Here is a 25,773-nt window from a genome sequence, read left to right on the forward strand (position 1 = left end):
ACTAACTCTATAATCTACTTTTTTTAAATTTACTCTTGAAAAAGACTTTATAGCTTTAGAAGTCTTTATAGGTCACTTTATAGCATGTTGCATTTGCTTTTTGTTTCCGTTTGGTGTTTTCAAAGTGCCACCATCCCTTATTTAAGTAGCTTTTGGAGTTTTTATAATCACTTCAACCACCAAAGCATTTGGTTCATCAAGGAAACATTTTTATCTTTTTGTTCTCTCTATTTTCTTTTTCTCGCTGCAATGCTTGCTCTCACGAGGGACACCGTTGAAAGATGTTGAGGGTCTGAATTAATCTGCAATCACAACAAATTCTTCATACTTTTATGGGGAATTGATTGCAAGGGCAGCAAGGTTGACTTTGATAGCTGAAGAGGTGTGCTTCCTTGATGTGATTCCAAAGATTAGGAAGTATTTGAAGGAAACCATTGAGCCATTGCTGGATGAAACTTTTAATGGGAATGAATTTCTCTATGATAGGAAGTGGGGAAGGGTTATTACTAAGCAAGGTTCTACTGATATTGGGGCTGATTTCAGGTTTGGAGTTTACAATGGTCATCAATATCATTTGGGGTACTTTGTTTATGGAATTGTAGTGCTTGCAAAGATTGACCCAGTTTGGGGAAGGAAGGATAAGCCTCAGGCCTATTCACTCATGGCAGATTTCATGACCTTGAGCAGAAGATCAAACTCTAATTACGCCATCTAAGGTGTTTCGACCTTTATAAACTGCACTCCTGGGCTGGAGGGTTAACCGAGTTTGCTGATGGAAGAAATTAGGAGAGCACCAGTGAAGCTGTGAATGCATATTACTCTGCAACATTGATGGGTTTGGGCATATGGAGACACCCATCTTGTTGCTACTGGATTGACACTTACATCGTTCGAAATCCATGCAGCTCAAATGTGGTGGCATGTAAGAGAAGGAGATAAGCTTTATGAGGAAGATTTTACCAAAGAGAACAAGGTAGTTGGTGTGTTATGGGCTAACAAGAGAGACAGTGGACTATGGTTTGCTCCTCCTGAGTGGAGAGAGTGTATGGCTAAGGATTCAGCTCTTGCCTTTGCTGCCTATTTCTGAAGTTCTGTTCTCAAATGTTGATTTTGTGAAGGAGCTTGTGGAGTGGACTTTACCTGCTTTGAATAGGGAAGGTGTTGGAGAAGGATGGAAGGGGTTTGTGTATGCACTGCGAGGAGTGTATGATAATGAAGGTGCGTTGCAGAAGATAAGAAGCTTAAATGGTTTTGATGATGGAAACACATTGACTAATCTATTATGGTGGGTTCACAGCAGAGGTGATGAAGTAGAGGAATTTGGACATGGGAAACACTGCTGGTTTGGTCATTACTGCCACTAGGTATTGTTAATGATTTCAAATACTTAAAAAGTAAAGAAGATATTAGTAGTTCTTGCGTTGTACCTATTTCTGTATTCAACTTATATATGTCTCTTACAATTTGTTTGTAAATAAAGTATGTTTGTGTGGAATTTTGAATTCATTGTCTATCTTTACTGTGTCATGATGAATCTTGTGGTTGCATCGTCTAGCAACTTTCCTTTATTTTTGTTTTGTGCATTTTAGGCATTTACAGCTTTAAAATTAAAAAAAGAAAAAGTAGCTGTTAGCTGATGGATGCCCTCTGAAATCTGGAGACCTTAACTAGCATTAAGGAAGCAATATATGAGTAATGAAAATCCAATTTGTCTAATCTTGGTAAGTACTGCCAGATTTTATTGAAATGTCAATGCATTTGAAAGCAACAAAAATTTGTGGATTTGGGACTCTTGGCAATTGAAGTGTGCACTTTAAATGTTAAAACTGAGAGTTATGGTTGGTTGATTTCGTGATGAGGCAATACATTATGGTGCCATTAGAACACCGGAATGAAAATGACTCCTTCATTTTCCAAATTTCTCTCTTGCTAGGCGCACTATTGAGCATGCAGCTTAACTCTAAAGTCCCTCAGATCTATCACAGCACTTATTAGTTTTATAAGCATGTAACTGGGAATATATTTCCCTTATTGTGACCAAGCCAAGGCTTGTTTTTATATTGCATACTCATCACAAGCATGAAGCAAGATAACCTATTGTGTTTAAGTGTTTTATTTTTTATCTATGTCTTAATTTTGATGAATTATATCTTGAGTGCTGCCTTTATGGTTCAAATATTTTTATCTATTATGGGAAACATTTGTTCCATGCATGTGTTTTGTTCTGTTATCACATAACCACACTGTACTGTTTCCACTCCTTTCAAATAAAAATGACATGTGAGACTATGAGAGGGATATCTACTTAGAACAACCATAAACTAAATATAATGTGTGGAAGACCCCTGTTGTTTTCTAGAGCAGCAGATGGGATCAAAAGTTCATTTCAATTGAATCAAATTGTACTTAGTTGCACTATTATCACCATTCTTTTCTATATGAATTCTTTTATGATGTCCTGCAAGCTTTCCATATAGCCTCTTTGTCACTTCTTGTTCATGCATACTGTTAAGGATGATGCTGACCAAATAAAGCTTACACCTCCGAGTGTGTCATAGAATGCAAAGCCCGTTTTGGTCCTATGCATATGACATTTGTTGGTCTCCTTGTGCCCTTTCTTTGAAACTGATACTAATCCTACAATCTTTTCTACTTGTAGTTTTTGTTCATATGAGGACCATTTTGTGGTGGATAGTTTGGCCTTGGTTTTTCAAAATAAAATTTAGCAAAAAAAAGAAAAACCAGTATTATATATTTGACTGCTGATCAAATTTTACCGGAAGAAAAGAACATTCCATGTTTACTGATGGTGTGGGAGCATAATATTAAACCAAAACCATTTTTTGCGGCTCCCCACAAAGACAACACCAATGTATACAACCAAATCATGTTGTCCCAGAACAAACAATTTCACAGAATCATTCCCCGAAATTAGCTGCTTCTACTTCCCTTGCCGCTGATAATGCTCCCATTTGGCATTGTTTGTTACTTATCTTAAATTTGTTGTATATTATTGATGATATCATAGAAGAGATTGAATTGAGATGTTTTAATAAATTTAAATAAAGTTTTTCTTATATTTAGATTTTGCTGCTTCGGAAGACTTTTTTATATTTATTAACTCGGTGATATGATAAAATTAAAATAGAGTTTAAAAAAATAATTTAATAAAATTTAAAATGGAAATGAAACAGAATAATCTAATTTTGTATTTAGAGATATTAGATGAAGAACAATATTTAAAATTAAAAAAACCAGTTCGTATATCATAATTACCTTGCATAGCATTTATAATTACAATAAAATAAACATAAAGTTTTAAACAAATTTATTATTTATTAATTGCATTTTTTATATGATAAAATAAATTATCTTTTGTGTCTATTTAAATACAAACAAAAAAATTTGTCACGTGTATTTATTTTATTCATTTTTTATATTACATAATAAGTAATTTAGAAACTAAAAATATTAAAATTTTAATAAATGAAGAGGTATGTTTCGATTTTAAAACATTTTGGTACGATGAAAATATGTGAATTAATTTAGATTAGGTTGTAAATTATCCATAAATTTTTTTTTCATTCCGTATAAAATAGTATCGGTGCATCGCACGGGTAACTACCTAGTAAAATACAAAGTGCAATATGAATGAATCTGTACTCAATAATTCAGTTCATCACTATTTCCACTTCTTTTAAAGTGTATTGTAAAATTTTGGGTGGTGCCATAGCATATGCAAACCTCCCGTTACCTCCGCCACTACGATAAGTACACCCTTACAAAAATTGAACCTCAAACCAATACGTAATTTAATATTCATTCCAACGTGGAAAACTACAACTGAGGTAATGGTTGAAAACATATTCAAACCTATTTTGTGAAATCATAAAATAAGAGAGGTGCCAGAACTCTACAAATTATTTTCATGTGTAAATTTGAAAACTTTGGCTGTGCCATGGTAGTAGTAGGCCCCCTCCCCTAGTGGCTCCGCCATTTAAATTTTGGTAATTCGGGAGCTACTCGCTAGAGATTGGAATGTGACTATTGGTTATGTTTCGCGGGAAAGGAACATGGTTGTAGATGCTTTGGCGAAACTCGCGGTTAGTGAAGGCTGGGACTGGAAGGTTTGGAGGACTCCACCATCCATGGTGGTTCCCCTTCTTTGCCAGGATGCTCTAGTTTAGTTTGTCTTCTTTTCTATTTCCCTTTGTAATAAAAAAAAATTATCATGAATTTGACATCCATGTTTTGCACTACCCTTTAACGAAGTATCATAATTTATTATATCAAAGACGTTTTTTAGGCTTTGTCTTCTCTCATTACTTGTTGTGTAATGTTTTCACTTTTCAAGACTTAACCCTCCTCCATGTTACAAAAAAAAACTTCAATTTTCTGTATTGTTTAAAAACCAAGTGGTTTATGTAATAGCTCAACACTTCATTCTTTTAGAAAGATATTTCAGTTTGGTTCTGAACTTTTGCGAACAGATACAAAACATTTTGGTCAATCTCCTACACTGTTAAAAAAAATTCCCTCCCAAGTTTTTTTAGACAAACTCCCAAGCTTAAACAGCCCAAAACCATTATAAAAAAAGTCCACTCCATATTAGGGCTTGAACATTAGCCCATAGTGCCCTCAACTAACCTAAAAAAAAGAAATAAAAAAAAAAAGAAAAAAGAAACACTAACCCTAAAATAAACCCTCACAGGTATAAATACAACTTTCCAATACCATTTCTTCTTCTTCACCATATAGCTGCGCTTCACTCTGTAACCCTAATCTGCAGAACCTGCTTCAATGGTAACTCTCTCTCTCTCTCTCTCTCTCTCTTCCTCTCGCTCTCTCTCTCTTTCCACGCTCATTGGTTTGACGATTACGTTTCTGTGTGTGTGAATTGAACACAGGGGAAGGGAACAGGGTCCTTCGGTAAGCGCAGGAACAAGACCCACACTCTCTGTGTGAGGTGTGGCCGCCGCAGTTTCCATCTCCAGAAGAGTCGCTGCGCCGCGTGCGCTTTCCCCGCCGCACGCAAGAGGAAATGTAACCCCCTTTCTTCTCTCACTATCTTACATTAGGGTTAGGGTTTTAACGATGATTGTGATTAACGTTTATCGATTGTCGATTTCAGATAACTGGAGTGTCAAAGCGATCCGAAGAAAGACCACCGGAACTGGCAGGATGAGGTACTTGCGTAACGTGCCTCGCCGGTTCAAGAGCGGATTCAGAGAAGGTGATTTCACTCATTTCTAATCCTCAAATGCTTAATTAAGATTTTATAGTGTGTTTAGATGCTAATAGATTTCAATTTGATACCAACAATTCATCATTGTGCTTGTTTTGATTAATTGGATCCCAATTTAGTGCAAATTGATTATAATTTGATCTCGCTTTTATCTGGTTGTTATTTTAACTAGTATACTGATTTTTGTTGCGGGGGTTTGAATCAGGGACTGAAGCTGCACCCAGGAACAAGGGAGCAGCAGCTACTGCTTAAGACTTTCGAGGATCGTTGTTTTGCTTTGCTGGGTACTGAGTTATAGAATTAGACATTTTGTTTTTGCTGGGGACAAGTCTCTTAGAACATTTGTTTTTTGCAGCCTCATTCCTTCAATTAACTTGTACTTGGCTTTGTGTTTCAACATGATTATAAGACTTTTTGATTGCCCGGTTGGATTGTATGACATTTATAGTTTTGGTGTTAAATGGTTCTCTTTGGGAAATAGGGACGCCTTACCTCACAATACTATTGTGGGCATTCATCGTGAATTTTGCAATATTGATAACTAGCGAGCCTAAATTATTTATGGTATGCTTAAACAGTTCTGTCAATCTGCTATGAGATTGTCTTCGGTTCTATTTATATGAGAGTACATAAATCCCCCTGTTATTCCTGATATTGAAGGTTGTTTTAGGTTGTGTTTGATTATGTCTGGTTTGCATGATAAATGACTTCGCTGGCTAAATCTCCCTGCTATTCCTGATATTGAAGGTTGTTTTAGGTTGTGTTGATTATGTCTGGTTTGCATGATAAATGACTTTGCTGGCTATCATATTTGATGTGTGGTTTGGTCGTTTGCCAATTGCTGATTAGGTTTTAGTCTGTTTCCGAACTTTTGAATGCCAATGTCTGGTTTATGTGATAAATGGCTTTGGTGGCCATCATTATTTGATTAGTGGTTTCATTGAGTGCCAATTGCTGATTAGCTTTTTGCCTCTTTAGGTTTCCCAACGAACATGACTTTAAGGTGTCAACATTTTTTTGTAAATTTTTATTCATGCTAAACTATTATTCATTGCTTATACCCCATGATAGGGCAAATCATTTTTCCCAGTTGAAGAATTAAAATTCTCTATTGCTTCCATTTAGGCGATTTTCTGCTTGAACCATCTTGTGGCCTGAACCTCCCATGCTTTTTCTGCTTTACCATATTAGTTGTTCTAACGGTATGAGTAATTTAGGTAGTATGCTTTGAGGATTTATGATTTTAGGTTGTAGGGTGTAGTTGAATATTCCCTTTGTTCTATTTCTTAAGATATATCACAATTGATCTGAAGTGTGTGTCAAACCAAAAATGAATACTTTGCCTTTTGTCTCATGTCCATCTTCTGGGATGGTTTGTACTTGAGCTATATTATGGGACCCGACTAGTTTTAATGTGCACGCTTGCTATGATTGCAAAGATTTTGTAGTTTTTTAAGTTTACATTAAATTGAAATTAAAATAAAACAAATTGCAATCATGGTCTGCCGGTTGTTGATTATGCTGTCACAATTTGTCATGGATTTGGTCGAGCAATCTATCATTTCCCTTTGTATTTTTTTTTATACCAGGATAGCTAAGATTTTGAGTATTGTTTGATATCTTTTATATTGATGGGTATGTGTATGATATTAGAATAGAATGACTCAGGTTTTTCTTTGACGTAATTACCTTTCATAATTTGAAAGTATTACATGTTTGGTTTCTCTTCGATGATGCATAATTTGCAACCTACATCTTGTGAATGCTTAAACACTTTCATTTTTGGTTAAGCATTTGAAGCCTAATCTTTTATATGAAATTGTGAAATTCGTCCTGTTAGCTACGTGATTCAATTATATGCTTCCATCAACACAACTTAACCGCTCGGGGAAACTTACAAACTGTACGGATGTCAAGGAAGCTCATATTGACTTTAGGGACGTTAATAGGAGTCAAATAAAAGGAAGGTTCTTGTATATCTCAAACAAACTGAAGCATAAGCTGAAGCGATTCTAGAGGATGTAGTCGAAAACCAATAGTGGGAGGTGTATACCGTCCAAAAGTAGAAGTCACTTATTCCATGGACATTTAACTTTAAAACTCAAGAATTTCGAACAAAAATTGAAAATTTCCATCAACACTCAAACATTTGCGCAAATTTAGCATGAGAAAGTTTGGTTAAACTTCTCCTTCATCATATTATGAAACGTGAGGAATTTAATTTTTTTTTTGAATTTCGTCACTCATTTCATGGGCTAACACCTTTAAAACACGGGAATTACTGCTAAGAAAGAAAAAACCACACCGATACTCAAAAAATTCATAATATTAATCATGAGTAAAACTTAGTTAAAGCCTCCTATCTTTAAACCATGAAACTAAAAGAAAAATAATTTTTTTAGACTTCACAACTAAATCCATAGGTTAACGAATTTTATTAAAACTAATGAATTTCGACAAAAAATTGAAAATCTACACCAACACTAAAAAACTTGCCCATATTTTACGTTGAGAAAGTTGGGTTGAGATCCCCTTAATCATACGATGAAACTCGGAAAAATTAATTTTTTTTTGAATTTTGTCACCCATTTCAAGGGCTAATACATTTAAAATTCAAGAATTTCGACAAAAAATTAAAAATGTCAACCAATAGTCAAAAATTCGAACAAATTTTGGATTGAGAAAGTTTGGTTAAATCTCCCCTTCCTCTTATAATGATACTCGGAAAAATAAATTTTTGGAATTCCATTACCCATTCCAAAGGCTATACCTTTAAAATGCAGGAATTTCGAATAACAATTGGAAATTTCCACCGGCACTTAGAAATGTGCAAAAAATTTAGCTTGAGAAAAATTGGTTGAAGCACCCTTTCATTATATGATGAAACTCACTAAATTTAAATTTTTGGAATTCATCACTTATTTCGACGGCATTTAGCTTTAAAACTCAAGAATTTCGAACAAAAATTGAAAATTTCCACCAATACTCAAACATTTGTACAAATTTAGCATTAGAAAGTTTGAATAAAGTTCTCCTTCATCATATTATGAAACGTGGGGAATTTTTTTTTTGAATTTCGTCACTCATTCCATGGGCTAACACCTTTAAAACACGGGAATTGCTGCTAAGAAAGAAAAATCTACACCGATACTCAAAAAATTCATCATATTAATCCTGAGTAAAACTTGGTTAAAGCCTCCTTTCTTTATACCATGAAACTAAAAAAAATTAATTTTTTTAGACTTCGCAACTAAATCCGTGGGCTAACGAATTTTTTTAAAACTCACGAATTTCGACAAAAAATTGAAAATCTGCACCAACACTAAAAAAGTTGCCCATATTTTACGTTGAGAAATTTGGGTTAAAGCTCCCCTTAATCATACGATGAAACTCGGAAAAATTAATTTTTTTGAATTATGTCACCCATTCCAAAGGCTAATACATTTAAAATTCAAGAATTTCGATAAAAAATTGAAAATTTCAACCAACACTCTAAAATTTGAACAAATTTTGGCTTGATAAAGTTTGGTTAAATCTCCCCTTCATCATATAATGAAACTTGAAAAAATTATTTTTTTTTGAATTCCGTTACCCATTCCAAAGGCTACCTTTAAAATTCAGGAATTTCGACTAAAATTTGGAAATTTCCACCGACACTTAGAAATGTGCATAAAATTTAGCGTGAGAAAAATTGGTTAAAGCACCCCTTCATTATATGATGTAACTCGTAAAATTTAATTTTTTGGAATTCGTCACTTATTCCATGGGCATTTTAGCTTTAAAACTCAAGAATTTCGGACAAAAATTGAAAATTTCCACCAACACTCAAACATTTGCACAAAATTAGCATAAAAAAGTTTGGTTAAAGTTCTCCTTCATCATATTATGGAACGTGGGGAATTTAATTATTTTTCGAATTTCGTTACTCATTTTATGGGCTAACACCTTTAGATACAGGAATTACGGCTAAAAACGAAAAAGCTTTACCGATACTCAAAAAATTCATAATATTAATCCAGAGTAAAACTTGGTTAAATACTCCCTTCTCTATACCATGAAACTCAAAAAAATTAATTTTTTTAGACTTCTCAACTAAATCCATGTGCTAAAATCATTAAAACTCGAATTTCGACAAAAAAATGGAAAATCTGCACCAACATTTAAAAACTTGCCCATATTTTACTTTGAGGAAGTTTGGTTAAGACTCCCCTTAATCATATAATGAAACTCGAAAAAATTAATTTTTTTAAATTTTGTCACCGATTCCAAGGGTTAATACATTTGAAATTTAAGAATTTCGACAACAAATAGAGAATTTCAACCAACAGTCTAACATTTGAAGAAATTTAGCATGAGAAAGTTTGGTTATATCTCCACTTCATCATATAATGAAACTCGGAAAAATTATCTTTTTTAAAATTCTGTCACCATTCCAAGGGCTAATACATTTAAAATTCAGGAATTTTGACTAAAAATTGGAAATTTCCACCGACATTCAGAAATTTGCACAAATTTTAGCTTGAGAAAATTTGGTTAAAGCACCACTTCATTATATGATGATACTCGTAAAATTTAATTTTTTTGGAATTCGTCACTTATTCCGAGGGCATTTACCTTTAAAACTCAAGAATTTCGAACAAAAATTGAAAATTTCCACTAATACTCTAACATTGAAAATTTCACAAATTTAGCATGAGAAACTTTGGTTAAAGTTCTCCTTCATCATATTAAGGAACGTGGAGAATTTAATTTTTTTCAAATTTCGTCACTCATTCCATGAGCTAATACCTTTAAAACACGGGAATTACTTCTAAGAAAGAAAAAACTACTCTGATACTCAAAAAAATCATAATATTAATCCTGAGTAAAACTTGGTTAAAGCTTCCTTTCTTTATACCATGAAACTCAAAAAAAATTAATTTTTTTAGACTTCGCAACTAAATCCATGGGCTAACGTATTTTTTTAAAACTCACGAATTTCGACAAAAAATTGAAAATCTGCACCAACACTAAAAAAGTTGCCCATATTTTTCGTTGAGAAATTTGGGTTAAGGATCCCCTTAATCATATGATGAAACTCGGAAAAATTAATTTTTTTGAATTCTTTCACCCTTTCCAAGGGCTAATACATTTAAAATTTATGAATTTCGACAAAAATTTGAAAATTTCAACCAACACTCACAAATTTGAACAAATTTTGGCTTGAGAAAGTTTGGTTAAATATCCCCTTCATCATATAATGAAACTTGGAAAAATTAATTTTTTAAATTCTGTTACCCATTCCAAAGAATACCTTTAAAATTCAGGAATTTCGACTAAAAATTGGAAATTTCCACCGACACTTAGAAATGTGCACAAAATTTAGCTTGAGAAAAATTGGTTAAAGCACCCCTTCGTTATATGATGAAACTCGTAAAATTTATTTTTTTTGAAATTCGTCACTTATTCCATGAGCATTTTAGATTTAAAACTCAAGAATTTCGATCAAAAATTGAAAATTTACACCAACACTCAAAAATTTGAACAAATTTTGGCTTGAGAAAGTTTGGTTAAATATCCCCTTAATCATATAATGAAACTCGGAAAAATTAAATTTTTTGAATTATGTTACCCATTCCAAAGGCATAACCTTTAAAATTCAGGAATTTCAACTAAAAATTGGAAATTTCCACCGGCATTTAGAAATGTGCACAAAATTTAGCTTGAGAAAAATTGGTTAAAGCACCCCTTCATTATATGATGAAACTCGTAAAATTTAATTTTTTTGGAATTCGTCACTTATTCTATGAGCATTTTAGCTTTAAAACTCAAGAATTTCGATTAAAAATTGAAAATTTACACCAACACTCAAACATTTTTACAAATTTAGCATGAGAAAGTTTGGTTAAAGTTCTCCTTCATCATATTATGAAACGTGGGGAATTTAATTTTTTTCGAATTTCGTTACTTATGTTATGGGCTAACACCTTTAATACACAAGAATTACGGCTAAAAACAAAAAAACTAAACCGATACTCAAAAAATTCATTATATTAATCCTTAGTAAAACTTGATTAAAGCCTCCCTTCTTTATACCATGAAGCTAAAAAAAATCAACTTTTTTAGACTTCGCAACTATATCCATGAGCTAATATCTTTAAATCTCACGAATTTCGACAAAAAATTGAAAATCTGCACCACCACTAAAAAATTTGCTCATATTTTACGTTGAGAAAGTTTGGTTAAGATTCCCCTTAATCATACAATGAAACTCGGAAAAATTATTTTTTTTGAATTCTGTCACTCATTCCAAGGGCTAATAATTTTGACCAATTAAGAAGAGATTGTTAGTAAGAGAGTTTCACAGAGAGTAGCATTTCTTTTCATGCAAAAGAAAAACAGATAACACAACGAATCGTTAGGGACAAGGAATTTCAAGTTAGACAACAATGTCAACACAGGGACTTTAAGCCTGTATTTCTCAGGGGTTTCTATGATTTAAATGGAATAAAGTTGACTGATACATATGTCGAAGTTACACAAGTACGTTCACTATTTTTTTAATCTGGCCTTGCTTTTGAGCTAATTCTGATAACAGACCTTATATCTAAACTGATACAAAGGTGAGGAAAAATATACTAGAAAATGATTAAGCAAGGCACCATAATATTTTTTGTCCCCTATTGGTTTCTTTCTATAGAAGGTAATTTTTTGTTTCACAAAACTAGTTCTATAACTCATCTTTGACGCCTTGGCTCTTGACTTTTAGATGTTTGTTGATGGACGCAGCCAATTCTTTCAAACTAGACTTTGTAGACAGTTTGATCTGCATAAAACAAGGGTTTCATTATAGTGAGGAGGTGGAATAATATAAACCGAAATTCTATTACCAAAATCAGGGTGCCAAGAAAAGAAGTAACTACCGGATTTGATTTATCATCTGCTCTGTAAAGTAAAAGTGTGGGATAGTCATTCACCTGAAATATTAAGGAGAGTTTAAACCAGTCTTCAGTAAACATAAAATTATATCATAATCATATCAATGATCAATATCATGATTCATGAAGAGAAGAACCAATATTTCAATGAAATCCCAGAATCAAATTTTCAGAAATAGATTCAGTGTGTGTTAGGATCAGTATTGTCACAACTCACAATTGATAGTGGTAAAATTGATTATAGTAAAACTAAGTTGAAGTGAAGTGAATGTATGTAGGGATATATATGAAAAAAGTGATTTTTGTAGGGCAATGTTGTAATCCATAGGTAAAATCTCATAATTAATGTTCAACGCAAAAGTTAGTGTCTGTGTTTTTGCCATCAAGAAAAGCTGAGATAGTGAAGTTTTTCATGACACTTACTTGCAATTGTGGATGTTCATTTGCTGAACCATCTATCTTTGCAAATTTTAGATTACTTGATCCTTTGTAGTGCTTTGCCAACTTCTCTACTTGCTTGCTTATCTCCTCACAGTTGAAACACCATGGTGAGAATACCTGTTTTACAGTAATCGACTGGTGAGTGAATCCAACAAGGCCTAGCCAATACTACAAAGAATGTGATTGTATAAAAGCTGCGTTCCATTCAACTGAAATGGCAAAACTTGTTACTTCCACGTTTTTTATATGGGAAAGCCAAATTTGGCTTTTCTAGGCAAGCTGAAAGTGCTTTTAAGTTTTAATTGTGTTTAAAAAATGTGTTTGGATACCAATTGAGTGCAACATGGGCAGACTTTCATCTCTATCCGTAAGAGTTCTGTTTTTTGTGTCCAAACATAGGTTCAAACTTTCAATTTAAAAAAGCGTCCATATTCACACAATGCAGAATGCATGCCATTGATTATGTCAAGTGTATGATTTAATAAATCAGAGTAAACAGGTGACAGTTGGTGATTAAAGTTAATAAATCAGTGTAAATATTGGACAAAGAGAGAAAATATAGAAGGGATAAACGTAACGAACCTCCAGAAGCACATCATTCTTGCTGGTCAAAATTTCATCATCAAATGTTTTCCCAACAATAACATGGATATCAGCTTCTGTCTGCAATTTTCAATGGCATGGCCATTAATAGAAGAAAACCTCAACTTAAGTTTCAAGACAAAAATAAATAATTCTTGCTTTATTGGTCCATTTTGTTATTATAAATATAGAACTAGCTATATATCTTTAGGAATGAATCTAATTCACATATAACTCAATTGTATCACTTTAACTAAAGGAGCTAATGAGCCATATATGACACTGACTGCACAACTAATGTTCTTGAATCCTCTAAAACTTAAGTCGGTGAGATGCCTTAGATTTGTAGGAAATTTAAGGGGGAATTCCATATAGAACTCACATTATCTGGTATTGGCTGTGACTTGAAGTAAGTTGACAAAGAACCTTGCACGAGCTTATTGCAGAACTCCTGCAGAAAGTGATTTTAATATTAGTTAGTTTGCTTTGATAGGTGAACATTGGAAGGATAGTTTATAAGAACAGCGGATAATACCTCAATATTGCTTCGTGTTGGTTTTGACTCCAACAAATATTTTGAGCTCATTGCATTATCAAATGCAGCTACCTATTTGGGACATCAAGAAATAAATTGTATTAGTTGCCACAATGATCTATAGATTAATAAAACAATCTTAACAAATCATTAACTTGTAAACCAACCACAGTATTTGTTGACTCTTCCAGACCAAACAATGTTAGGAAGGGCTTTGCAAGGTTCTCATCGTTAATATCCACAAGTATAAACAATATCTGCATTCGAATGCAAATATTAGACCAGAAATTCTTAAAGTTGCAGGAAATAGTTTGATTCCCAAAATGCAGGCCAAAGTACCTTCGACTTGAAAGTTCTTGCAACATCATGAAGAGGATCAAGAAGATTCTTGAAGTCATCAGCGTTTGCAAAGACATAAACCTAGAGAATGACAGACAATTAACCTTGACTATTAGTAAGCTTGAACAGAAATATAAATGATTAAAGGTAAAAAGGAAAAGCATATACAGGCAACGGTGAGCTACAGTTACTCATTAGCATCATAGAAAAGTCACTACGTGGTACAATATTTTTTCTAGAGGATGCACATATTGTCTTGTGCCCTGATGATTGTATAATGGAAATTATTTTATATTATTCCTTTCCTTTTTCCAACGCTTCTATTTGAATTACTGCAATGGAAAATGATGAAATTGGACGGAAATAAACAAAGCCATGCTCTGGTTCAAACTTGGCTTTTCAGATTCAACAGAATAATTTTGCATGTAATAAGTACTTGTGAATAAGTTCAAAGAAGACATCCATTTCCTTAAAAAAAACTCTCAAATCAGTTTCAATTATTAACTGTCTAACATCCAGGGGAAAGGCAAAAACACATAAGAGATTATGATTCTAATAAGATCAAAGACTTACTACGATGAGTATCATGAGAAAACTTATTTAGGTTTATTCTCTTCTATTGGTCTTATATTATTGTCTTTATTTTTTATTGGAACTAAGAAGAAATAATTTTGCCGCATCGCAGTGTATTGAATTGAACAAGGTACTGTATCAACTAAATTGCAACCAACTCTCAGATAGTAATTTAGACCCAATAATTAAAGCCAACCACAATATCAAATTATCAACAGGTAGTTACAGTTAATAAATAGCATCCATTACACCGGACCTCAAAGAGATTACTGTAATCAATTCTCAGGACAGGCGGAGATCAACTAAGTATATCAGCCAGAACAGAACTGTACATCAAAAGAATATGCACTTTTAGATTGAAATTGGAGATAATTGTAACCTGAAGCTTGATGGGGCTGGAGTAGACTCTGATAGAATTCATTTCAGTCAGCTTTGTAACTAATGGAAATTTGTTGTAGTCTAAAAACTCCAATATTTTATTCACTGTAAAAGCTCCATCTGCATAATCAAGAAAGTTTTGCATGATGCTTTAGTAAGTCCTGGCCATTTAGTGTCATTGTTGGGGGAAAACAGACACAACATGTAAGAGGAAAAATTCATGTCATACATAAGCAACGCCTATAATGTGGTTCCAACAAATTTTAACTGATTAAATAAAATAAAAGCTGATGAATGTACGTATAAGCATCCATCTTTGTTCTGTTTGTATAGTTGCAACAAATGTAGGATACACTAACTAATTTAAATTATAACCTCTGTAAGTGATTCCAGTATCTGTTTTTACATCTACCTTTTTAACATAAAAACACTAAAATGAGTTGAGCATTAGGATAGAAGCCAATTACAGACTCACCATATGCAGTGTATCTTTCGGGATCACTCTTAACAATTCCAAGAAAACGATCAGCAGGCTTGATATCTGGATAAAGGACTTGGGCAAGCTCGACTTTACTCACTTCAACAAATTGGGTTTCATTATCAGATTTTGCCGCATTCACAAATTCTTCATACTCAGGGCCCTGGCATATTTTAATACCACCACAGTACCAAATTCAGAATTAATGTAAGTTTGTAATTCAATTTTTCTTAATAAGAGATTCTTTTGATCAACAAGTGAAATCATTAGCAAACTCATCTATATTGATTGATCAACTTCAATCCATTTGGCACCTCTAGTCTTATAGTCCAATAATATCTTGAAAGACAATTTCACTCACCTCAAATTTATCAAACAGACCAATGAGAAATGTATGATACTTTTTCAAAAGTTCCTCTGCTTCCGTCGCAGTACTTATTCTGATAATAGGTGCACCAGTCTTTTTCCTTGCCCATATGACTATATCATCCCTGAAAGCATCATGAAGGCAAATCAATATACAAGCATTTCAAGCGATTCGAGCAATGTAATTGACCAATAGTTCAACAATTATCTGTGCTTTGAGGACAATATTTTCGGTAACACAAGCATCAAGAAAAGATTGATTACAATAACACGAGAATCAAGGAAACAAATCACTGCACCTCAAACAAGTTTCTAGATAACGTAAACTAACAAGAACAACGAACATATATTTCTAGCCGAAACCATTGTAAGAATGTAGAATTGAGAGCCAAAAATCCGCACACAAACACAACTAGCTGAAAAAAGTTTAGGAAGAACATGACTCATAGTAAACTAAAAGTGCTTTTGGATAAACAGCAAACAACTTAATTAATCGTAATAAGCACTTCTTCATAAGCTAAATAGAAAAACTTATTGAAACATGATCAAAATAAGTTCAAACCGGCCTACATGTAGTCATCAGCTATTTTCATGAAAGCTTAACCAAACTCTTGCATATTCATTTATGCTATAACATACGATCGAATAAGCTCTTCCAAACATGATCTAGTTATAATTCACAGGTCCATGCTTGGAAATCTTTCTACAATTGATTTATAACCCAAAATCAATTCTAACTAGCTTCTAAATGTCCTAATTGAATTTAAGAAAAGAGAAGTCAATCCAAACAATCTACAAAAGAAAAAAAGATAGAGCATTTTACGCTGTAAAACCGCCAGTGTATGGATGAGAGGTGCCATTGACAAAGAGAAGCAAAGTGGGGAACCCTTTGATCCCAAGAACCGAAGCTGGCCTAGAATACCTATCAGCATCCAACTTAGCCATCACAAGAGAAGTACCCAATTCACTGAGAGAGTTTGCAGCCTCAGCAAAATGGGGCATGATCTCAGCACTCCTCGGACACCAAGGTGCATACCCCAGAACCAAAACAAACTCATTCCCATTAACAATCCTCTCAGTGTTGTCATTGTTCAGCTCAAGAACAATCCTCTGGGCTCTGGTTACAACATTAGCTTCTGAGAATTTCACAGCGCCACCACCGTCTTTCTCTTCCCGCTCCACTTCATCGTCCACTGCGAAAAGCTCAGCCAAATCATCATCTTCTTTGTCAGCAGGGACATCCTCGGAACACTCTGTGACAACGTTGTAACTGAGTACGAGGAAAAGGGTGAGGAGGAGGAAATAGGTGAATCTGAAAGTGGGTTTTCTAGTGAACATTGTGGTGTTGGATGAAGATCTGAAGTGGGTTTTGGAAAAAGATTGTAACTTTGGAGGAAAATCTGAGTGTTGGTGATGAAGATGAGTGTGAAATGAAGGGTAAAGTTTGATGAACTATGAAACCGCCACAAATTAAGGGGCATTCACGTTAACAAGATTTTGAGGAGAGTGATTGGGTGCCCACTATCCTTGACCAACATTTTGTTTTTATGAAATTTTTCTTTTAATGTCCTATACCATATTTTTTTCATTTAAAATTATTAAAATTCCAATTTTTAATTTTAATAAATTTAATTGATTAAACAAACAATGGTGAATAGCTGGATTCTTTAAGCATTTAGTCTCAAATGGGCATGCGACCAGTATACTTTAGGAAATCGGAAAAAAAAAATTGATTGAATAATTTTGACTTTCTTGAAACGAATCAACCAATCAAAACATTAAATTGCATCTAAAATAAAATCATTGGCATGATCTCTCTCATTAAATTCTAAGATGAAACTCCAGCTAATCCTTCAAATTTAATCAATCCTTTAAAGTTGTGATACATGTATTAAATAATGATGGATAAGATAAGATAAGAGATATGATTGCATTATCTTATTTTGCTGGCGCAACAATCAATGAATTACAGTAAAATGTGATTACATTATCTTATCATACCTTCTTATCATATACACCAAAATGGGTCCTTAATACTTTAAAATATCTAATTGGTCATTCCACTAATTAGTGAGTAAGGTTTTAAATGGGTATAAATGAGAAAAAAAAACCAACTAATGTAAGCTCTAGGAATTTAATTAATTGATAACTGTAGAAAAATATTTAAATTGAAAAAAATTAATTTTGAAGAACTAAATTAAAAATTAATTTATCTATAAAATTTTACTCCTGAAAATATGACATATATGTTATTATTTGATGTTTAAGTAGATAATAATATTCCCTATAATTTTTATATTTTTTAAAATAATAAATATTTTTCTTTTTCTAATATTATTAGAATTTATCATTGCAAGGAACCAAATCATCATTACATTGCTAAAAATATATTTTTAGATGCTTTGCAGATTGTAGTAGTAAAAAACTATCACAATCTACGTGTGTTAATTAGTGATCACTGATAACCGTATGTTAAGCAAACACTTTTCTAAATGAACTCCTAAATCCAACTTAATTTTCGAAGATTAAATCTTTTAAAAGAGATTTCCATTTCAATGAATGTTTCGCTACAACTCTAAGACAAAATTAAACCTCAAAGTTCTTTTCCAATTATTTATAGCAATTTCTCGCCACACATATGGGATCAAGGATGAAGGGTCCAAGGGTTCGAACCCTAATGACTGACTAATTTACTAACATTACTAATAACTAACATTTGTCTATCAAAAATAAAAAATGTACATGCGAATGAGAACAAAGTGTTGGTATAGTGGTAAGCCAGTTAGACCTCGTAAAGATGATAGAACAAATTTGAATCTTAGAAAAGACATTTGTCATAAGAGACATTCAACTGTTTCTCAAATACGTGACTGACATATGTCAAAGAGGGAAAAAAAAGGATGCACATGCGAATTTGCATGCATTTATTTACAAAAGGCTCACAAGAGTAAATTAAACTACAGATGAATTCAGGGGGAAAAGATGAATCTAGGAAGGATTTTTCCTAGTGCACATTTTGTAAACACTCACAAACTGCAGATTATACAATTTAAGTCACAATCTCAAGACAAATGGATATGGATCAGTCATATGTGCATGAATTCTTCTTGAACTTGATGGGTTTTGATCCTGAAGAGTCAATGACCAAGGGACAAGTGATTTCCTTATGATGCTTCGTCCTTACCAATTTACCCACCACATTCCCTCGCGAGACGATTTCAAATTTCAATTTAAGTGAAACTACAACAACACCTGTTTGAGATTCTGTTATGGTGGATCCAGCTCCATATAGAGGAACCTTTTTACCTACTAGGTTCACTGATACCATACGGTGACTTTTCCTTGGTTGATAGTATTTCTTCAGCTGTAATTAACAAGTGGACAGATAGAAGATGTTATTTTTGTTTAAAATAGAATATGAAAATATTCATATGTATTCAGGCAATAGTATAATCGTAACATGTTATAAAAGTCTTTATGATCAAATGCTTTAGAGTTTAATCTTTATTTTGTCGAATATTTTTAATAAAAAATATTGAATTTCAGCTAAGGTAGATAGTCAAGTTACATGTACATTGTTACGCTTTTAAGTTTAATGAGCTTTTGCAAGAGATAATGAGCTAAAAATATAAATATGAAAATATTTTCAACTAAGAGCTTAAGAGAGGGTGATTCAACCCTGAAGGACTATAACTTATCTTTCCAATGTATAAAAAAAGCATACTTAGATTGGAATTCAGGTATATACACTTTGATACATAACTTTAAATGTTGACAAACATCAAAGTTGGTTCCAAGGGTAGTAGCTCATTAGATTGCATGTATTTGGATCAATATTGTCACAGTTGTTTTTGGACAAAATTGATTATAATAGTTGAAGCTAGTTGAAAGTAAAGTAATTTATGTTTTAACACGTTTATGGTAAAAAGTGATATTTGTGAAATCTACCCGTAAAATCTTAGAATTGATTTTATAAGCTACTATTTTTAGTTTCTAGTAGAAGAATGATTTTGTAGTTGAAATTAATTATAAAAAATGACTTCCAAACATTTATCTTATATGATTCAGAATTAAATTCTTTTTACTATATCAGAATTGATTTTGAAGTTCTCCCAAGTACTGAACACACTATTTTATTCACCAATTTAGAATTCTTCTAGTGAAGCAATGTAAGACTGAGAGGCAAAATCAGCTGGGCCCATGTAAGATTGAATTGGTCTTTGTCTATAGCAAAAAAAAAGGCTTATCATGAAAGAATTTTTTCTTACCTCACCAGTAGCAACACTGATGTCTGAGAAAACAAGATTGATGGGTGTGGAGTGCACATGTATGCCAAAAAATGTAGCAGGGTTATATATGCTCATGCGCAAAGTGCTATTAACTGTCAGAATTTTTGTTGGGACTCCTGTGAAGTCTGAACCCTCTCCAATATAGAGATTATGTACTGTCAAGCTCTGCAAGAATCACAATGTCAAACTGTGCTACTTAGTTTGAGAAGGTAACTAGCATGTAAGTGGCAAGTAATTAGAAGCCAAGTCAATGTGGCCTAATGTTACAACTTTATAAATTGTAATTAGAGGCCAAAGTAATTTGCAATAAAATTGAGTTTCCTGAATGATATAGAAACCCATTGACAAGTTTGGAAAAATCAATTAAGAAAGAGAGGCTAACTGTATTTGTAGTTGGAGTAAATGCAAGAGAAGTCATCTAACACCACCTGAACTAGCATTCTTATCATCTTGATGACTTTACCAGAAAGTCACAAACTTCTTTACTTCCCCATTATCACATATCCGTAACACTTTTGGTTTTAAACAAAGCAGAGAAGAGTGAAGAGTAGCACAAATTTAGTCTGTATTTGGAAAACCAGGTAAATATCCATGTTGGGAGAAAAGTAATTTCACAGTTTCTGAACCGGTTTACCCTAGTAAAAAATAACAAAAAAATCTATTAAATTAAATCTGAAAACAAACCTACTCATTGAAAAACTAAAATTCTTACTTACCTTGACAGCAAGTTTTGTGGTGACAAAATCTACTTTACATGATTTACGGTGGAAAAACATGGTGAACTAAAATAACAATGGATAAAAGTAACTTTGGGGATGTCCAAACTCCAAAGTGATTTTGGTTTCACCGCGTTTACAAACGTGCCGCTAGTGTATATTAGGTTTCACCATTTGCACATAATCTAAGAGATACTCAGAAGTTAAAACGTGTAGCTTCTAACTAGAGGTAATTCTAGAATAGTAAATTCTGAAACCAAAGATAGTCAAGTGAAAAACTAAAGTTCTTGCTTACCTTGACAGCAACTTCAGCTTTGAAAGGCCTGCTAGCCCCCCAAATGATCAAGCAAAAGACAGTGAAAACGACCACAAAAGTGAACACAGCAATCAAGCCTTGGCAGCGCCTCATGAAGGCCCTGTCCTCAAATTCATGATAAGAACCTTCTTCCAGAATCACGTCACACTCAGGCCAACCCTTATCATTCCTTTTCCCTCTACCACTTTTCCTCCCAGAAGATGACCTGAAAATCCCAGAGAATCTGCTAGCAGAGGAGTTCCTCGAGTGGCGCCCGAAAGAAGGGTGTGAAGGAGACTCCATGGGACTGTTTGATATTGGAGTTGCTTGCATGGAAGATGACTTGTCCCCATCATGAGAATCCCTTGAAGGGCTCTGAACATAGTACACAGGGCGCTTAGGTGACCTTGAAGGTGAAGATGGTGCTAAGCTAGTTACATCCGAGTCAGATTTCGCGGACAACATCATGACTTAGAATCAATTCTGACACTTAGAAACTACTTACAAACTTCCTTCCAGAATTGACTTTTGTAACCGTAGAAAAATTTCCAAATATGGACTTAGAGAGTTGCAAGATACCCAGAAAATCTTTGGTGACACTTGTGCTAGCTAGCTAGACAAAATTCAAACTTGAGAACTTGTACTCCATAATTCATGAGCATGAAAACAGGAAAACAGTGGAAAGCAGGGGAAAACAGGGGATTAAAGGGTAGGTGAAGTGGATGTGTATATCAGCAAAATGAACTAGTAGTGAGAAGCTCAAATGCCAGCTAAAGATATTGGTTATTAATCATGATGATGAGAAAAGGGACACACACACTCAGAAGAGTGAGAGAAAGTGTGAGGTTTGAAAGGTGAATAAAGCAATGGATGATAAATATTGAAAGGCTTGGAACCAAGCCTCACTGGCTGCAGAAACAGGGTAGGTTCGAGAAATAAGTGTCGGCAGCTTGTTTTAACATGCTCTAAAAGTAATAAAATATACAAATAAAATAGCAACTGTTTAACTTAAGTGTGTGATGTTGTGTTGTCTTTACTTGTTCTCTTTGTGGTTGTGGGGTACCAGCACTAGATGAAAAAATAATACTTGAGCCTTCAATTATAGGACTTTGACAAATTACCTAATTAGATTCCAAGTTCTCCACTATTTGTCTTCACTGCGTTGTGTTTTTAAGTGAGTTTTATGGTTATTCATCCTCAAGATTTTAAGTTGTGATTAGGATCATAATTACTGTTAAGTGACTACCTTTTTATGTCATAATGAAACCTTCAAACCATCTGACAGTAATTGTGGATGTTCCTTTTGTCTGAATCTTTTGGATTAATGTGGATATGAATGAGAAAACCTGCATAAGTAGGTGAACAAACAAGAGTTTAAAAGAAAATTTAACAATATACTGAATGTTAGTAGTGTAGCCTAGTGACATAAATTTTTACAGGGTTAGGGTTGGTAGTTGAATGGAACAAAAAGAAGAAAGAAGAATACTAATGCCAAGAGCATCCGCAAGTAAAATGCTATCCATGGAAGAGGGGATGATGACACACTATTAGTTTTTTGGTTACAAGCGGAATGACCATCTACTAGTTTGGTACACGCAATTTGGTACACGCAATTTGGAGTAATTACTTAATTTAAAGAATATCATATATTAAAATAAATTATTTAATAAAGTTTATTCGGATTAGTCTTGATAAGCTTATGAAATAAATTATGAGTTTATTTGTTGTTTGGTGCTAACATTGTAATTGTATGAATTTATTCATCAATCCGCTCATATACATTAAAATAATCAAGGCTTAATACATCAGAAGGCCCCTGAAATTGTAAAGGGAATCAGTTCCAGGGTCTGTAAAATTTTCGCATCAAATTGGATCCCTAAGAATTTTTTTTTAATTCAATTAAGGCCAAATCTCAATTTTGTCCTAGTCATCAGTGACATCTGGCTTTTATAATTTTTTTTTAATTAAAAAATATTAAAATAATAATTTTTAATTCCAAGTCAACAAAATAATCAGAAAAAAAAATTTAAAAACTTAATAAAAATCTAATCTAATATTCCTAAACTAAACAACCTAATAATCTAATAAACCTAATTTAAAAATCTAATCTTCAACACCATCATCTTCATCCTTCTCATCTTCAACACCCAACACCTTCATCTTCTAAACCCAGCAACATCCACCCCACCTGCAACCTCAACATCCACCTCCAACACCATTCCCAAACCTCAACCTCAACCTCCAACCCCCACCCCCAAACGGCCAAACCAAAACTCCACCCAACCCCCAACTCCACCTGCAACCGAAACCCCATCCCCACCCCAGCACCACATGACACACAACCTCTCCTGGCTACCAATCCACTCACGAGCCACCGCCGGCGCTGCCATTGTCGTCTTCTCCGGCGAGTTCCAACCCTGTGATGATGATTTGAGACCAGATTCTTTGAAAATGGGGAAGAATAAGGAGCAACAACAGTGTGTGCAAGAACAAGGGCAGAAAACACTCAGATTCATCACACCCATCTCTCTCTTTTTTCTTTCTTTCTTTCTCTAGCTTCTTCTCCTTCTTCATTCCCCACCGGCGGCCACCACCCATACCCTCTCCTCCATAACTTCCCCTCCGCCGCCGTCGCCGACTCTTCTTCTTCACCATGGCTTCCTGGTCAAAACCCCTAAATCCCCCCACCACAACTTCTCCTCCATCACCTCCCACAGTCAAAACCTCTCCATCGCCCCTCCTCTTCTTCACCAAGGCCACCTTGCTTGAAATCCCTAAAACACCATCATCCACCATCATCCACCTTCGCTTCTCTCCTTCACTATCGTTGTGTTCTTTCTAATATTCAGATTTAGGACTCAATTTGGGGCTGAATAGGTTAATTAGGTTTTTAGATTAAATTAGGGATTATTAGTGATTAGTTTAGGTTTTGCATTAAGATTTTATTAAGTCTTTGTTTTTAATTTATGACTTGGAATTAAAAAAATTAAGTATTAGAATTTTTCAATTTAAAAAAAATCAAAATGCCACGTGGAATTGCTGAGTATGCTAAAATTGAAGCCACTTCAGCATCAGACACACTTTGGCCTTAATTGAATTAAAAAAAAAAAATCTAGGGACCCAATTTGATGCAAAAATTTTCTAGGCCCTGGATTTGATTCCCTTTACAATTACAGGGGCCTTCTGATGTATTAAGCCAATAATCAATTACTTAATCTAACATATAGAGGTGACATAAGGTCTGATAAGATTGTGAGGTATAAGCCACTTGAAAATAATTAATGCACTCATTGCACTGTCACAGCCACTACAACCATGACCCTCCATCACTATCACCACCACTGCCTCCACCACCACCCTCCATCACTCCCACCAATGTCGCTGCCTCCTTTGCCACCGCTGTTGCTGCCATCATCACCACAAACCACCGTCAGGGGCGGAGCCACCGGGGTGGCTTACCGGTGCTCCGCACCCCCGTGAATTTTAATTTTACTTAGCGATACTATGTAAATTTTTTTTCTAGCACCCCCGTAAACGATAATATAAAATAAAAGTCAGTATGAATCATAAATCACATGGTGGTCCAGTGGCAAGCATTATTGCCTTTAGTCTATGGTTCCCGTGTTCGAATCTTGCTTCCCCTGTTTTATGTTTTTTTAAACGAAAAAAAGAAAATTGACAACTGTTTTGAATGGGAGTCGAACCCATTCCCAAAAGAACACTGTGAGAATAAATTACCACTAAACTAGGTGCGACTCTTGTACTTTAATTTATGTTTTAATTTATTTATACATTTAATTATTAACATCATTTTTTTTGAAATAACATCATTGATCATTATGATAAATATTTTATATTAATTATTATGTGTTATTTTCTCTTATTTTTTTAGATAACAAACACAGTTTTTTGTTGGTATCTTTTATACTCAAACTAATTATATATTTCTTTTATTTATAAAAATATCAATTGAAAAAATTATATTTGATATAATGAAATTTGATAAAATGTGTAAAATATTAGATTTGTATGTGAAAAGTTTTGTAATTCTTGTGTTTCAACACAAAATTGAAATAGAAAAACTATCACATTTCTACATTTTCATTAATTACGTTTTCACACTCATAACATACTTTATTACGTTTACCTGATTTTTTTAAAAAAGATAAAAAAAAAATTAAGGTGAATTTTTCTCCCTTAACATACTTAACGAAAAATGTGATTCGTATCCAAACATATTGTTATGTTCATGAGGGAAAAAAATCTTTTTAATAATTGTGAATGTTTGGATATACAATAAAAATCACGCTAAGGCAAAATGATAGTCGACAAAAGCAATTTTATATTATTTTTTCCACTATAATTTTTTTTAAGTATTACCAAACATGAAACATGCATATATAAATCATTTGTTTGATCTATAGTCCCCCCGGCGTGAAAATCCTGGCTACGCCCCTGACCACCGTCGTCATTGTTCTGCAACACTGCCACTACCACGTCCACCCTACACCGCCACCCTCACGGTCGCCATTGCCACTACCAGTACCACTATTACCACTATGCCACCTCTACAATCGTGATTGCAATGCTTATGGGAATCTGGGTGCTCACTTGTCTTC

General features: G+C 33.8%; 4 protein-coding genes across 4 annotated transcripts; 2 read left to right on the forward strand and 2 right to left on the reverse strand.

The window, feature by feature from the left end:
• Positions 1-301: 301 nt before the first annotated feature.
• Positions 302-1,514, forward strand: LOC130709546 (glucan endo-1,3-beta-D-glucosidase ARB_01444-like; the record flags this gene model as incomplete). The annotated part of the gene is given in 4 exon segments (XM_057558930.1): positions 302-701; positions 704-840; positions 842-1,048; positions 1,050-1,514. Coding segments are annotated over 4 exon segments (1,059 nt in total), but the record flags the coding sequence as incomplete, so codon positions are not given.
• Positions 1,515-4,668: 3,154 nt separating this feature from the next.
• Positions 4,669-5,723, forward strand: LOC130749518 (60S ribosomal protein L37-3). The gene is made up of 4 exons (XM_057602883.1): positions 4,669-4,803; positions 4,908-5,043; positions 5,132-5,233; positions 5,451-5,723. The coding sequence occupies exons 1-4, from the start codon at positions 4,801-4,803 to the stop codon at positions 5,495-5,497; spliced, it is 288 nt and encodes a 95-aa protein (XP_057458866.1). The 5' UTR covers positions 4,669-4,800; the 3' UTR covers positions 5,498-5,723.
• A 5,940-nt stretch (positions 5,724-11,663) lies between these two features.
• Positions 11,664-17,371, reverse strand: LOC130748534 (protein disulfide isomerase-like 1-6). Its single transcript, XM_057601763.1, has 12 exons — positions 16,678-17,371; positions 15,850-15,979; positions 15,486-15,651; positions 15,012-15,130; positions 14,060-14,140; positions 13,888-13,977; positions 13,721-13,792; positions 13,568-13,636; positions 13,186-13,266; positions 12,586-12,720; positions 12,148-12,201; positions 11,664-12,050 (listed from the first exon to the last, which is right to left on the reverse strand). The coding sequence occupies exons 1-12, from the start codon at positions 17,190-17,192 to the stop codon at positions 11,955-11,957; spliced, it is 1,608 nt and encodes a 535-aa protein (XP_057457746.1). The 5' UTR covers positions 17,193-17,371; the 3' UTR covers positions 11,664-11,954.
• Positions 17,372-18,652: 1,281 nt separating this feature from the next.
• LOC130748100 (uncharacterized) lies at positions 18,653-22,074 on the reverse strand. Its single transcript, XM_057601245.1, has 3 exons — positions 21,155-22,074; positions 20,123-20,308; positions 18,653-19,218 (listed from the first exon to the last, which is right to left on the reverse strand). Exons 1-3 carry the CDS (start codon positions 21,620-21,622, stop codon positions 18,937-18,939), a joined length of 936 nt encoding a protein of 311 aa, XP_057457228.1. The 5' UTR covers positions 21,623-22,074; the 3' UTR covers positions 18,653-18,936.
• Between the last annotated feature and the right edge of the window lie 3,699 nt (positions 22,075-25,773).

The sequence above is a fragment of the Lotus japonicus genome, chromosome 3 (assembly GCF_012489685.1).
Source record: "Lotus japonicus ecotype B-129 chromosome 3, LjGifu_v1.2".
Classification (NCBI taxonomy): domain Eukaryota; kingdom Viridiplantae; phylum Streptophyta; class Magnoliopsida; order Fabales; family Fabaceae; genus Lotus; species Lotus japonicus.